Raw genomic sequence first — 14544 nt, forward strand, 5'->3', positions numbered from 1 at the left:
TTGCACACCTGACCTAATTGTGGGCCTATTTCCACTGCCCAATAAACTGCCACAGAGACAAGATGATGCATGAGGGCATTAGGAGAAGGGGCAAGGAAACCAGATCCCCTACTCCATACTCACACAGCCATCGACTCTGGTCAGGTTCTGTCAGCGGTCGAAGGTGACAGTCATTGGGTCTTACTAGAACTGCAATTTATCTGTTGATAGGGAGCAAAACAAAAGATTGGAATAAGAAGCCTTGAATGTTTATTTACTGGTAAAAGGTATAAGATCTTATAATTCAAATGGGAAAGTATCTGTCCCTCGTCACCTCAAACATAGCAGATGTTAGATTTTAATTGCCCTCCTCACATTAGTTACATGAAGCATAATTTCTGCTAACAAAAATAAATGTTTATTACTTAAGCTTACAAAGGCTGATGACTTTTAAAGTGTGTGTGTGAGAGAGAGAGAGAAAGGGAAAGAAAGGTAGGTTGGTAGGTAGGTATACTGGAATTAGGTTTGAGGAGAGTAGGGATGAATTTTTCTTGTTGAGTTTTTTACTTCTCTTCAACTATTAATTATAATTGCTTGGCACATCCTTGCATCTTCTCTCAACAGTGTTAAACAAACCTAGCCCTTTGCTTCAGTGTCCTATAAACAAAATAATCCTCTCTGCCACCCCCCTCCCTGTTTCAGCGTTTACAGTGAGATCAGTGGGATGCAGATAAACCCACTTGACAGCTGTTTCACACTTATTTAGTGTGTGAGCTACCATTTCAAATTATGTGTGTATGTGGTTTTCCCCGCAGGAAAAGAAACTTTGCTTATTATTCGAATAAGGATTTGTCTGGTAGCAGCTTTAGCTGGGACTCTGGGCTGGGCTTGATAATTTTGACTGTTGATTGTGGGGGTTGCTTTTGGTCTCCTAATGGTTCTTTGAAAAGTCATTAACTTGATGGTTTGGGGAAGGGAGTTGAAGAGAACCCGTTGCAGGTGGCTGTATTGTTGTTTGCTTGACTCCCCTTTGAGTATTTTGAGACTTGGGGAAATAAAAAAGTAAAAAGAAACACCACCAACAAAGATGCCTTTATAATAAAGCCCTAAGCAGGGTGAGCAGAGCAAGGGAGGAGGGAGACGCTGTGGCGCCACAACAGGGAAAGTTTTTTTTATGCATCTTGATTACTTGCATATGCTGTTGACATTGTCTGTGACTTAAGTCCCCAACTGTGCGTTAATTAGGGTGAATGCTGAATACATACTTACAAGCTTAACTAGACTCCAAAGCCTGCCTCCTTCCCACCCTCACCTCCTTTTTCATTCAAGGTCTAGAGGCATTTTCACACTATGAAAGACACCACTATTCCCAAATCAGTCTTTGCATTAATATGGCACTCAAGGTTTTCAGAATATCCTAACGTATACTATTTTGTTAGATCTTCTCAATGACTCTGAAACACACATGGCATGTGCCATCATTATCATTGTTGATGTTGTCAATTTAAATGAGGAAATTGAAGTTCAGTAAAGTTGTATAGCTTTTTAAAGATGACAAAATAAAAGGCAGTAGAAATGGAAAGTAGGGTGGGAATAAAAAAGGAAGAAGGAAAAAAGCGGGAGAGAATGAACATTGGTTGCCATATTAAGTACCAAACTCTTTATATATTACTCATTTTAGCTTCATAATAGCTCTATTTAGGTAGACATGACCAGTTTCTTTTATGGATGGGCTAGGGCTCAAGATGATTCAGTATTTTGCTCAAGGTTACTAAGAGGCAGACCCAGCATTCGGATTCTGGTCTAATCTGACTCGAAACCCACAGCCTCTCCACGGTAATCCAGTCTACACTATTATACTGTGCTGTTCTAAACCATATTGTATTGTAAAGCCCCTTCAACCAGAATCCAGAGCTCCTGTCCTTTAAGACCTAGATTCGAGTTCTCTCTACTGAATGGGGGCCTGTCCAAGAATTAAGAAGCCTAGCCCAGATTGGGACTAGGAGAGCCTGAGAAACGAGAAACTCAGAAACTCGACTTGGTTCCATTCTTGAGGAAGTAGATATTCTTCATGGAGAGTGAGTTTTTGAGGATGTGTGCCCTGTTTCTCTGCATGCTCAGTAGGGACCACTGACTTTGGAATCAGACAAGCCTCTCTAAGCCTTAGTTTTGTCATTCAAAATGAGGATCACAGTAGCTGCCTTATTATTACCTTAGACACTGTTTGTTGTGTGTACTCAGTTAGGCAATGTACCCAAGATCTCTAAGACTCTGGTCCTGAATAGGTGGTCATTAAACATAGCTTTGTGGGGCACCTGGGTGGCTCAGTTGGTTAAGCATCCAACTCTTGATTTTGGCTCAACATACAGGTTCATGACATTGAGCCCCATGTCGGGCTCCACACTCAACAGGAAGTCTGCTTGAGATTATCTCTCTCCATCTCCCTCTGCCCTTCCTCCCCACTCCCTCTCTCTCTCTCTTTCAAAAATAAAATAAAATAAAATAAAATAAAAATTTAAAAAGGTAGCTTTGCTCTCACTTTACTCCTTTCCTTTCACTATTGCATGTATCTGCCCACCCTTCTTGCCAAACCCACCACTGAGTATTTTATGAACATAGGGTATTGATCATGACCTACCTATAGGATCCATGTGAGAAACAAATGAAAGAACACCAAGAGCCTAGCCCTTATCTGGCACATATTGTAAAATTCACTAATGCTCATTGTGAGGGTTGGGGGTTGACTTCAGCAGTGCTCTGTGAGTCTCTTATGGGAGGTGCTGCCCAAGGACAAGCCAGTTACCTTGGAAACCCAAGTGTCCTGTTTCTTTTAAGGAATATGGTCCAGGGTTTGTGTTCACCTGAGCGCTGCAGTTGGGAGCAGAGCCTGCCTACTCTCTCTGTTAAGCAGAGTGTTACATGGTTGGTGCATTTTCCAGGTCCTTTATGTCTCCTCTGTCTCCTTCAGCCCACTCATTTTATTACTCAAAAGGTGTAACAGTGCAGAGAAAGAGAGGAAGGATGAAGTCCATTCATCCTATTGCCCTATGTAGTTAAGAGAAGATTTTTGGCACATCTCTAACTTAAGACATCTCTGTGAATTTTATTAATAGTTGAAGGTCAGAACTGTATATTTATAGGGTCACATGATATAATACAGATAATTTAGAAATTGTAGAAAACTTTAGAGTAATATTGTACATAATTTTATTGCCTTGTAGGTGATGATGATCTTTCCTTTTTTGGACTTTATAATGTTCTTGGCCATGAATCTCTTTCTTACATATTTTTTGTTATGTAGGTTTTTAGTGACAGCTTCAAAAATAAGGTTTTCATGTAGTGATAAGATTGATTCCCAAATCAGTAAAGAAAAAGTAGTATTTCTGGCTAGAAATCAGAAACTAAAGCCAAAGTTAGAATGACCTTGTATGTGAATTGATGAGTTATAATTCCAAGTGACAAACATGTAATGAAAGATGTCTTTTCTCCATTTCTTTTTCTTTTCCTCCTTTTTTCTGGTGCTTCCATGACTGAATTCGCATGGCAGAACTACTTTCGAGACACCTGGAACATCTTTGACTTCATCACTGTGATTGGCAGTATCACAGAAATCATACTGACAGACAGCAAGGTGAGTGGCTCTATGTACATCCTTGTCTTTAAGTTTGGCCTTGGTTAAAAAAAAATCCTGTGTACATACAGTTCATTTCTTAGATTATTTAGTTGAGAGAGAAAGGGCACAAGCAGAGGGGAGTGGGGGAGAGGGAGAAGCAGACTCCCTGCTGAACAGGGATCCCAATGCTGGGCTCCATCCCAAGACCCTGGGATCATGACCTGAGCCAAAAGCAGACACTCAATGGACGGAGCCACCCAGGTGCCCCATACAGTCTATTTTTAACTCATCAAACCAGATGCATAGCTTCTAAGTATGGGGAGCACATTTCTTCACTCCGGAGCTGCAAACATTGGAGTGTTACTGGATCTCATGGAAGGTTTTTGTTTCATTTGCATGACTCATATAGTGGCCACCTAATGGGGCAAGGGCAACAGACAGTCCCAAAAAAGGGCTTGTGTGCACAGTGTTCTGCTAGGTTCTTTAGGAGATACAAAAGAGGTATATTATCATTGCCCTCAAAGTTGTTAGACCTAAACTGTTTCCCTAAAATTATTTATCCTAGAAAAGACTTGGAGACCTCATTGTAGTTCTCATGAATGTTGGCATAGCCATTGCATGTGCCAGAGGGATTATTTAGTCACCTCTGTGGCATCTAAGTGCAGTTAGGACCACTAGGGCCCCTTAAAAGACTAGAGAGGCTGGTTTTGTCTAATATACACAGGATACTCTTCTGAGGTACTACCCATCCGCTTCTACCTGGGAATAGAGGGCAGGCCTGGGAAGGCTTAGAGAGATGGTCCTCACTGGCCCATCAGTTGGAGATGGGATTGAAAACACAAGACAGAACCTGTGTCTAATTTTATGATCCAAATGAGGGATAAATATGCAAATACTAGTGGTTGGCTTTTTTCTGAATGGCCATAATGTCACTAATTATAAGCTTCCTTTTGGCCCACCAGCTGGTAAACACCAGTGGTTTCAACATGAGCTTTCTGAAGCTCTTCCGTGCCGCCCGCCTCATCAAGCTTCTGCGGCAGGGCTACACCATCCGTATTTTACTCTGGACCTTCGTGCAGTCCTTTAAGGTACGTGGCACCAGCCCCTCCTCTCATTGGAGCTCAGCCAGGCCACACAGTGTCATTACACAGCCTGTGTCTAACTGCATATAATCTCATTCTAGAAAAATACCTCCACTTTGTAACTCAGTTATTTTCTCTGTTCATTGAGGCCAGGGCTTCATTGATGAGGTGTGCTCCCTCTCTAGATATTCCAAAATGCTCCAAGCAATCCCATCCATGTATAGAGCCAGATACAGGGAGTCATTCATCTGCATTTTCACGGGCCTGCCGATGGCTTTATTTCACAGTAACAATTAACAGTTTTTCAAAGGGCTCATTGAGTTGTGTTTGATTGCAAGATGATTCATACAATCCCATTCTTGTCTTTGTCAGTGTGTGTTTCCTAAACCACTGAATGTATGGCATGCTAATGGTCACCTCTCTGTCCTACAATCTGATAGGATATTTGGGCAAGGTTAATGTAGTGAGCTTCTTTGAATAGTCTGGTGTGGCCTTACAGAGGTATACGTGTAAGAAAAACTAGTTTAAAAGATACATGAAACCCACTTTAATGACAGAGACTTCCTATAAAGCAAGTTTTCCAAACATATTTAAATGTGTTCAGGCTCTAGTAGATATCATAGTTTGTTTTTAAAGTTTTGGGGGTCTAAGTGTTGTTCAAATACCTACTAGTTTTCCTTTTATTAAAAAAAATATGTTCAGTGAATGTGTTTTAAAAATAAATTTGATGACATTGATTCAAAGATGAGAAATCATGAATTTACCAAACTGCCTCCTTTACTTTAATTATTTATGTATTTTAACTGAACTGGAGGGTCAGCCAGTAAATTCAATGGTTTCTCATCATTTGCAAAAACGTTCACTCCACACCACCACTACTGACTTATTCTCCATTGAGGTCCTACAGGTTTGATATGTGAGACCAGTTGTAAGAATGTTCAGGCTCCTGCAAGCAACCTTGACATTTTTATCATATCCAGAGTAATTGTCTGGTGTCATAACTCCCACAGAGGCTTCACCTCAATGAAAAGAATTTTGCCAAAGCTACATGACAGAGGAGAAATCTCAAACCTTAGTAAGAATTTACTGAGTCTCAGGTGAATTTGGATTTAGAATCTGATACACAAGATACTCTTAAAACCTTTTTGCTAGAGACCTTCCATACAAGTTACAGTTAGGCTCTCAAGAAATATGTGTCAGCCTGTCATGTTATCATTCTCACCAGTTCTTTGTGAAACTGCATACTATTGAGGGCAAAGAAAAACATGTCAAAAATTGATGGCCAAATGGTTGGCTTATTGCAGTGAATATAGAACAGTGAAGGCAAGGTGAATCTGCCTCCAGGTGACACCATGATGGATAGGTGTTTTCTTTTTGGAGCAGTCCCAGGACACAAGATAGAAATTGTTTTCTTAAAGTCAGCTTAACAAAGGCTGCCTCTACAAATACATAGCAGGGAGCCTCATGGTATAAACTGCACTGCCATGGCCTGCCCAAGCCACCCCCTGCCAGTTGTGAGTGTAGCCCCCAGTTCTCCACCATTGACCCCTACTTCATTCTTCCTGATTTTTCCTTATTTTGAGTTAGAATTTATAATATGATAAGAAAGGAGATCAGAATGAAAAAAAAAAAAAGAAAGAAAGGAGATTAGAATGAATCTTTAATCTTTTCCCAGAAACTGAGGGTAGAGAGAGATGAACTAGGGACTAGAGATGTTGGAGTGTGGAAGGTAGAATAGGGGCAGGAAGTAAGCAGAAGGTGGTAGAAGGTAACGCACGTCAAGGGATGAGAAACCTGTCTCTCTTCCCTCTTCTATCAGCAGATGGAATCTTCACACGGCCCCTTGAAATGCAGCCATTCCTCTTCACAGATCTTGGGAGTCAGCACTTTACTGGGGAGGGGATTCTCCTGGCAACTTTGAGTTGCATTTTAATTTTATCCTTTATTCAAGTTGTAAAAGTCTCCCAAGGCTCCTCATTTAGTTGGCTCTGTTGATAAGCCCTGCCCCAGTAGTCGGAAAGCCTTCAATTGATCTCCTGGGATTCGCGCTGCACACAGGCAAGATAGAGTGGAGATTCTTAGTTGCGCTGTCTTCCAGAGAGCTTACTGGATGGTAGAAAGAGGCTTCCATGTCAACACTGAGATCACACCAGCCCACCCTGACCCCCAAACCAAATTGCCCTACATCCTCCCCCAGCCAGAGGGCAGTTCCCTTCCTTACATCTCCTTCTCTTGCCCCATTGCCTCTGTAATTGAAATGTTATCATCCCAGAATGGCAGTTAGCTTGCACTATATGGAATTTTGGGCCGCGTGGCTTCATGACAGGGGTGTACAGTGGCTACCACTTGAAGGGCTTTTTGGAATTTTGCATGATGCATAATGAAGTGTCAGGAGGCTGAAGCATGGAGAAAGATGTTTTGTCAGAAGATGAATGTGCCTTCTACAAACTGATCAACAACTGAGACTCTCTCTTTGCTCCCAGATTCTCCATTCCAGGCTTGGTGTTGAGTGAGGGAGTGGGAAGGGGTAATACAGGGATCTGGGAGCCAAAACTAGGTGCTTACTATGTAGTTTGTCTCACAACTGCCAGGATTATTAATATTCTGCAATGCAAAGTGGGATGGATCCCAAGCCCAGGAAATTTCCCCAGCTCTCCTTGGAGATCTGGGCCACACTTCTGGGTGAGTGAGTATTCTTGATGAAATAAGGTAAATGACAGGCCTCTCTATGGGCAACAGCTAACATATCTATCAGAGGAAATGAACATCTGCAAAAGTATGGCACTATAAAACAGCACAGCCCCAGGGCATAGACAGTCCCAGCCCTCCATTTAAATCAGCCTCAGGGCTAGAGTTCCAGTACTGCCTATGACTGGGTTGTGGAGCCTGGGAGCTATCTGCCTTTGAATTCATGGTCCTGTCTCTGCTTTCCTTCCAGGCCCTCCCCTACGTCTGCCTTTTGATTGCCATGCTTTTCTTCATCTATGCCATCATTGGGATGCAGGTGAGCTCATGTATCAGGGGCCTGGTGGGGGACAGTTGTTGCCCAGATTGTCACTGGCTTACCAGCCTGAGCATGCAAGATGGAAGGTGAGGCTCATGATGATCCATTTCTCAGGATCTCCAATTTTTGAGCTAGACCTAAAACAAAGTCAGATGGTTATTCTCTTGCATACAGCAACACAAAATGTGTCTGACTTAAGGCTTGAGTAGCTGAGATTTATGCCCCAAGACCTACCACTGGGAACAACTCCCAGAGTTCCTAGTAGCCTGCCTACTCCTAGGGATACCCAAGGGCCATGTTCCTGCTGATTCTTCTCAAAGGGCCAGGCAGCTTCCTGGACAGTTCTCGTGGGTTACATCTTTTCCAGTTTCAGAGTTGAGAGGTGGATCAGGTGATGCAGGTAGCCAGAGGTCCAGCAAGTGGAAGAGGCCATAAGACCTTTCTAAAGTGACTGTCATTTGTGGCAAGTGGACTCCTGGAAATAGCCAGCAGCTCATCCCATGAACCTATCTCCAGTAAGAAATACTGGATTGTCTGCTTGTCTCTGGGAGGCTAGCTTTCTGACTTGGAGATGTTAAGACTAAACCTCAGCATGGAAATTCAGCCAAGTGGCAGTCTCCTGCAGTCAGGCAGTCTGGCTGCCTTTGGATTGCCAGCTGTCTTCTCAATAGTACCTGCCATCTGGAGCCACTGTGCACATCTCCCAGTCTTGCTGTGTCAGCAGCCTTTTTCCAGAGCATCTCTGAAATGTCTCTTCTTTTGCTCCTCTCTCTTGCATGCACTTTTTAATTTTATTCATCTTCTAACCCCATTACCGGAGAGATTTTTGTTCTCCAAAAAAACAACAGAATGTCAAATGTCAAGAGTGTGAGACTTGGTTGAGAAGTAGTGAATTCTCCCTCAATGAGGATATTTCAGGAGAGATGTCATGATGGTGTCAGGTCTGCGTTGTAAGTGGAATCCCTACTGAATTTTATGATTGGCTTGATGATGTCTCTTAAGGCCCTTCTAACTCTCAAGTATTTGATTCTAGAACATAAATGTTCTTGAACAGCCAAATACCAAATTAATTAATTTTTGCTCATGCTTAAAATAGCTCTTACCTCCTTTTCATCTTCAATCAAAATAAACTAGAGTAACACCATCTTTAGCACTAGACTGTTATTGATATTGGGGATAATGATAAGGCTGTTCACCATTACTTGAATTCCTGGATGTGCCTTCTATGAACTGACGTATGCTCTTACCCCTATCCTTCCTCTCTACCTGCAGGCATGCACACAATACATGACTAACATATTCAGGAGTGATGAGAAAATATTTATGGGTAGGTTTGATTGACTCCATTGATACTTAGCATAGTTAAGTAACTTATAACCTGCTCAAGGTCTCAGTAATGGGAGAGTTGAGATTTAAATTTAGCTTTGTCTGCTCCACAGCCCATATTCTTACTTTACCGCCTGTTCTCTCCTCCCACCAACAAGCAAATACCAGTATTTATGTGACCCTTTAGTGGGACGTGGGAGCTGTTCAGTTATGAAATTGTGATTTTTACAGTAACTGCAATGCCTAATATTTTATTGCCCTTAGACTTCTTTCCAAAGAATAAGAGCACTATTTCCATTACACAGGTACACAAATGGTTTTCCCACTGTGACTTGCCTTTAGGTGGCCATCTTCCTTCTGGTCCATGTTAGAGACCCCACCTCAAGCACATTGCAGATACCTAGCTGGTGACTAGAGAAATTGTATCTGGTATAAGTCATATCAAAACAGAGGGATCCACCCAAACAGAAAGACATAGAGGCAGGAAATACATAAATAGGAGCAGGATGAACCTATGGGAAGAACCATTATTCTGAACTTTCACAGGCATCTTGGAAGAAGAGAGCTTTGCAGAGGAATCTGAAGATGGAAGGCAGGAGTAACTTGCTGGGTATGGGGAAGAGTCCTGGGGCCAGATCTTTAGGAGGTGAGGCTTTCAGCCTCAGCTTCTCCACCAACCAGCTGTGCAAACTTGGTCAAGTCACTGAGTCTCTCTGGGCCTTAACACCCTCACTAGTACAGGAGAGGAGTTAGACAAATGCCTTCACAGGTTCTTTTATGTTCCAAAGTTCTGTGATGCCAAGTGAAAGTAGATTTAAGCTTATACTGCCATTAACTTTTCTGGTAGGTCTTGGTAACCTTTCTCTCATGCCCTTTGGGTGTAGGAAATTTGGTTTCAAGTGAAAAGCTAAAAAAAAAAAAAAAAATTAAAGGCTGCCTTCACAATAAATCTACATTTATATATTTTTGGCTTAAAAATTAGAGTAGATTCAAAACAGCTTCAGTGTCTTTAACTTGTAGATGCATGCCTTCCAACTAGTTAATTACTGGATAAGGTGTTTGAGAAAATAATAATAAGGATACTTAATGATGGCTTCAGGACTGTCATAGAAAAAACCACCACTGTAAGGTGTGTGGTTGTGAAGAATGGGGGATAAGTCATGGATGCTGAACTAAGAGAGTGAAAAGGAGAGCCAGTGATGTGAAGATCGACAAGGATGTATGACAGTTTCCTCCTGGAGTGCCTGGAACTAAATGTAATTGGGACATTTTCAGCACTACTATTTGTCTATTTGTGGACCTTCCACCTTCTTCTCTTCCGCCTTCCCTTCTTCCCCAGTGCTGCCTCACTTGCCATTTCCATTCTCCCTGAGAGACAAGTAGTATTTGGGTTTTGAAAAACAGTGTTGAGAACAAATTCCCAAAGCAGGTGTCAGTGGGAGTTATTTGAGCAAAATAGCTGGGGGCAGAAATTGTTCCTCAATTGCACATTCTAAAAACTGTTAGGGGGAAAAATGTGTTCCATTTAGCATATATTAGATAAACCAAAGGATGTTATATATAGGCTGGAAATTGTCTCAGATGGCTGGGACAGTACCCCACAGGCCTTCAGTTGTACCAACATTCACTTGTGAGACTAGATCCTGAAACCTGAAGCATGGTTCGGAGGAGTGTACATGTGGAAGGATGCCCTTCTCATCTGAAGAGTCTTAGGGCTTAAGAATTCAATATTATTCACCATCTGTGGACAAGTATCTCTGAGTTTTCCCTCTTTTTTCACACACATTTGCATGGTGACCACATTCCCAGCTCTACAACCAACAGCAGATTTTACTAATCTGCTGAGTTTACTACTCATTCCTTAGCCAGATCTGCTCAGTCATTTTCTTTCTCCTTTTCTAAGTATCCAGTTATCCTGACTTTCTTCATACTATTGGCCTGGACTTTATGTGCCTTCAATCTCATGGACTCTGGATTATAGATGTACTGACCTTCTGAATTTTTACTTTGGATAGAAATTTATCCAGGGAAGATCGAAATGCCCCTCTCTGACCCAAACAGCTTGCAACTTCCAGGGTAGCATCTACCCAAGCCGTAAATCACATCTTCTGCAAATATGGGTGCTCCCATCATTACTACCTGAGACAGAAAGAGAGGGGGTAGTTCCTTCCTTATACTTCTATTATAAGAAGTATGTCTTTGACAGACTGCTGGAATACCATGGTGACAGGTACCATGGAAATAAAAAGACCAAATTAGGTGTGAGAGGAACTACAACCAGGCGTGACTTCAAAAAGCTCTTGCCTACTATGGTCCTTGGTACCTTTTGCTGCCCTGGAGAATGTAACTCCTTGTTCATATCAGGCCGGGAGCATGGGATCCACCAGCCTGTGTGGGTCTGAGTCATCTGCGTCAGGATCAGGCCATGGGGAAGGGCCATGTGTACAGATGGGCCAACCCGCGTAGATGGAGGCACATCTAATATTCATGTGCAGGGCACATCACACAGCTCAGTAATGCTCTTTGTTTGTTTGTTGTTGTTGTTGTTTTTTGTCATTTTTCTTTTCAAGGTATTTGGAAACATAAAATTAGATGAGGAGAGTCACATCAACCGGCACAACAACTTCCGGAGTTTCTTTGGGTCCCTCATGTTACTCTTCAGGTACCTGGATGCATACCACTGGAGCTGGAGCTCTCTTGTCCAGGGGGACAGAATTAGTCTGTCTTTCCCTCCTGTTTGTCTCTATTCCACTTGCTTTGCTCCTGTTAGGACATACCTTAGAGTAGAGGTAGGGGCGGGGGGAGGCAATGCCTCTGAAAACCTGCTCTGATGACAACAGGAAGTTTCCTCAGCATCTCTGACTCGGCAGTGATTTGTAAATTGCAAGTTTAGAGCATGTGCGCCAGGACTCTGAGTGGGGAAAGCAAGGGCGATTTCCTGCACATCAAATTCCAGGTAGCATGGGTGGAAACCCTGGAGGGCCAGTTCACGTGGGGCCGTAGGGAGCCCCACCACTGTCTCCACCACTGTTGGCAGAGACTCCAGAAAGAACAGAGCAGCAGCGGGGTAGGTGGCAGAGCCTGAGAGAGACCTCCTTGGCACATTCCATCCCTAGGATGGAGAGCACCAGCGGGAGACTAACTGGTCACAGAGGATTGAAAGGGCTGGGCCAGCTGGGAAGAAGGGCCAGAAAGAGCATGAGATGTGCAGACCGGCTACTACTAACCAAAATGTCTTTGGGGCTCAGGAGTGCCACGGGAGAGGCCTGGCAGGAGATAATGCTGTCGTGCCTCGGGGAGAAAGGCTGCGAGCCCGACACCACTGCGCCATCGGGGCAGAACGAGAATGAGCGCTGTGGCACCGATCTGGCCTATGTTTACTTTGTCTCCTTCATCTTCTTCTGCTCTTTCTTGGTGAGCAAACCCTGTGTTCTTTGGCTGGAGATGCAGCCTACTTTATCCCCCTTCCTCTTTCCCTCCCCTTCACCACCCCGACCTCCAGGGAACTCTTGAAGGCGGATGCTTAGCAGACTCCTGGGTGAGTGACTGCCCGTGGCTGCCACTGAACAGTTTTTGTTGCCTCTAGGGAAGGATTGCTGTGAGAAGGAATGACAAGTGGAGTGGAGTTTAGGGAATAAATTATTGAGCCTCGTGTTGAATCTGTTGTGACCCAGAGTAAATCTCTCTTCTCAGTACCTCAAGTATTTTATCTTACAGGTAGGGCTAAGAATATCTTCTCTCTCTTTCGGGAGACTTTCAAATGGTTGAGAAAAGGTGCCTCAGAAAAGGTAAAGTGATAGGATTAATAAGAGTAGAGCAGTGACCATATAGTGTCAGAGATGCGGTCTCTCTTATGTCACTATGTTTGATGACAGTTGGCCAGCTTGACAGACATGAAAGGAAATGATTGCTTTGGGCATTTGTAAATATTGAGTGACATATGTGTAGGACACCCACTTATAAAATAGTGAGAAGCCCTAAGTGCCTTAATTCTTTCCTTGGGAGAAAGCATGAATCAGTGCCCTGGCATCCAGAAATCTCTACCCCGTGCAATCATAAACAAGGTGCCACTAGATCAATTAAAGCGTCGATCTGGTGTCTCTGGCTACCCTGACATCCCTCAGCTTGGCTTCACTGCTAATGTCACTGGCTGTACAAAGATCTAAAACTAAAGCAGTGCCACTGAAAAGTGGTTAACTTCACAGCCGTGATGAGTTATGCCCTGCCCAGGCATTTCTGCCTCTCTAAAGTGATCATGAGGGATTTGCCATGTGTCCAGTTCTCTGGTGTGGAAAAGCTCTCAAGAGTGGCTTGCAGGCAGACTTTCGAGGGTGGCCAGCAGGTTAACCTAGCAGGGAGTGAGTCAACTGAAGACGTGGTTAGCCTACATTGTGGTCTTGGCTTTGCTGCTATCCTAGCATGGTCAAAACACTTTCCCTTTTGTAACTTCTGTAAACGAGAGGAAAAATGACTTGATAATAAGGGTATTATTTGCATGGTGAGTGGGTACATGTGTTCTAATACATTCCCTTCTTGTGGGTGTGAAAGGTTTTTCAATGAAAAAAAGAACACAAAGCAGCATCTCAGAGGCACAAGGGTAAAACTGTGAGCAGTCTCTCTGTCAACCAGAGTCAAAGGGAGGAAGGCACATAGGGGTATCAGTGCTTGTTGATGGGGTTGTTGTAGGGTGATATGGAGGAGCACATAGAAGGGCATGTGGAGGGGATCCCTGGGTGGCGCAGCGGTTTGGCGCCTGCCTTTGGCCCAGGGCACGATCCTGGAGACCTGGGATCGAATCCCACGTCAGGCTCCCGGTGCATGGAGCCTGCTTCTCCCTCTGCCTGTGTCTCTGCCTCTCTCTCTCTCTCTCTCTCTGTGTGACTATCATAAATAAATAAAAATTAAAAAAAAAAGAAGGGCATGTGGATAGCTCAGTTTTATCCTACACAGTGTGAGTGTTTAATAATAAATATTTAAAAAGAAACCAAAGATATAACTGGAAAATTAATTAGAGACTATAAAGGTACTTTGAGAATTTTGAGATAGAGGGTGCTGCATAATTCACATTAATGTTATTTTTAAAGAGGCTATATTCAGTACGAGATGATCTGCTTTCAAATCTCAGCTCTACATGAGATTGACTTTGTGACCTTGGGCAAGTCACACAGCTTCTTCACTCCAGCCAACCACTCTGGAAAGATTTACTGATACACTGTGATGTTCAGGCTGTGCTCTTGGAGCTAAGAATACAAATATGTCTAGGAAGCACTTGTGTCCTCGAAGGCCCAATGGTAATTAAGTCCGCCTCACAAGGTTAGAGCAGCATTGTAACAAATAATAGGGTTGAGTGTGCACAGCACACTGTAGAAGACTGTACAAATGTAAAGCAGTGATTATGCTAACAGTTTTTGTTAACATTACTAATAAGTACTTTAAAAGGAGTGTAAAACATGTGTGGATATGTGGAAACCCCTTTATAACCCAGGCAGTGATTGAATATATTCACTGTGCCTCCAATCTCAGTGACAGAAAGAAAGGCC

The 14544-nt window shown here is 43.1% G+C and overlaps 1 protein-coding gene across 9 annotated transcripts in view; it reads left to right on the plus strand.

Moving 5' to 3' along the window:
• CACNA1E (calcium voltage-gated channel subunit alpha1 E) overlaps positions 1–14544 on the plus strand; it is a 388038-nt gene that overhangs the window by 342044 nt on the left and 31450 nt on the right. For all 9 annotated transcript variants that reach the window (XM_049112123.1, XM_049112118.1, XM_049112121.1 and 6 more), the window contains 5 exons: positions 3527–3610; positions 4555–4680; positions 7613–7678; positions 11575–11666; positions 12253–12418. In XM_049112123.1, the coding sequence (XP_048968080.1) occupies positions 3527–3610; positions 4555–4680; positions 7613–7678; positions 11575–11666; positions 12253–12418 (534 nt within the window). The remainder of the gene's footprint in view (positions 1–3526; positions 3611–4554; positions 4681–7612; positions 7679–11574; positions 11667–12252; positions 12419–14544) is intronic.

Source organism: Canis lupus, chromosome 7, assembly GCF_003254725.2.
Source record: "Canis lupus dingo isolate Sandy chromosome 7, ASM325472v2, whole genome shotgun sequence".
NCBI classification, from domain to species: Eukaryota; Metazoa; Chordata; class Mammalia; order Carnivora; family Canidae; genus Canis; species Canis lupus.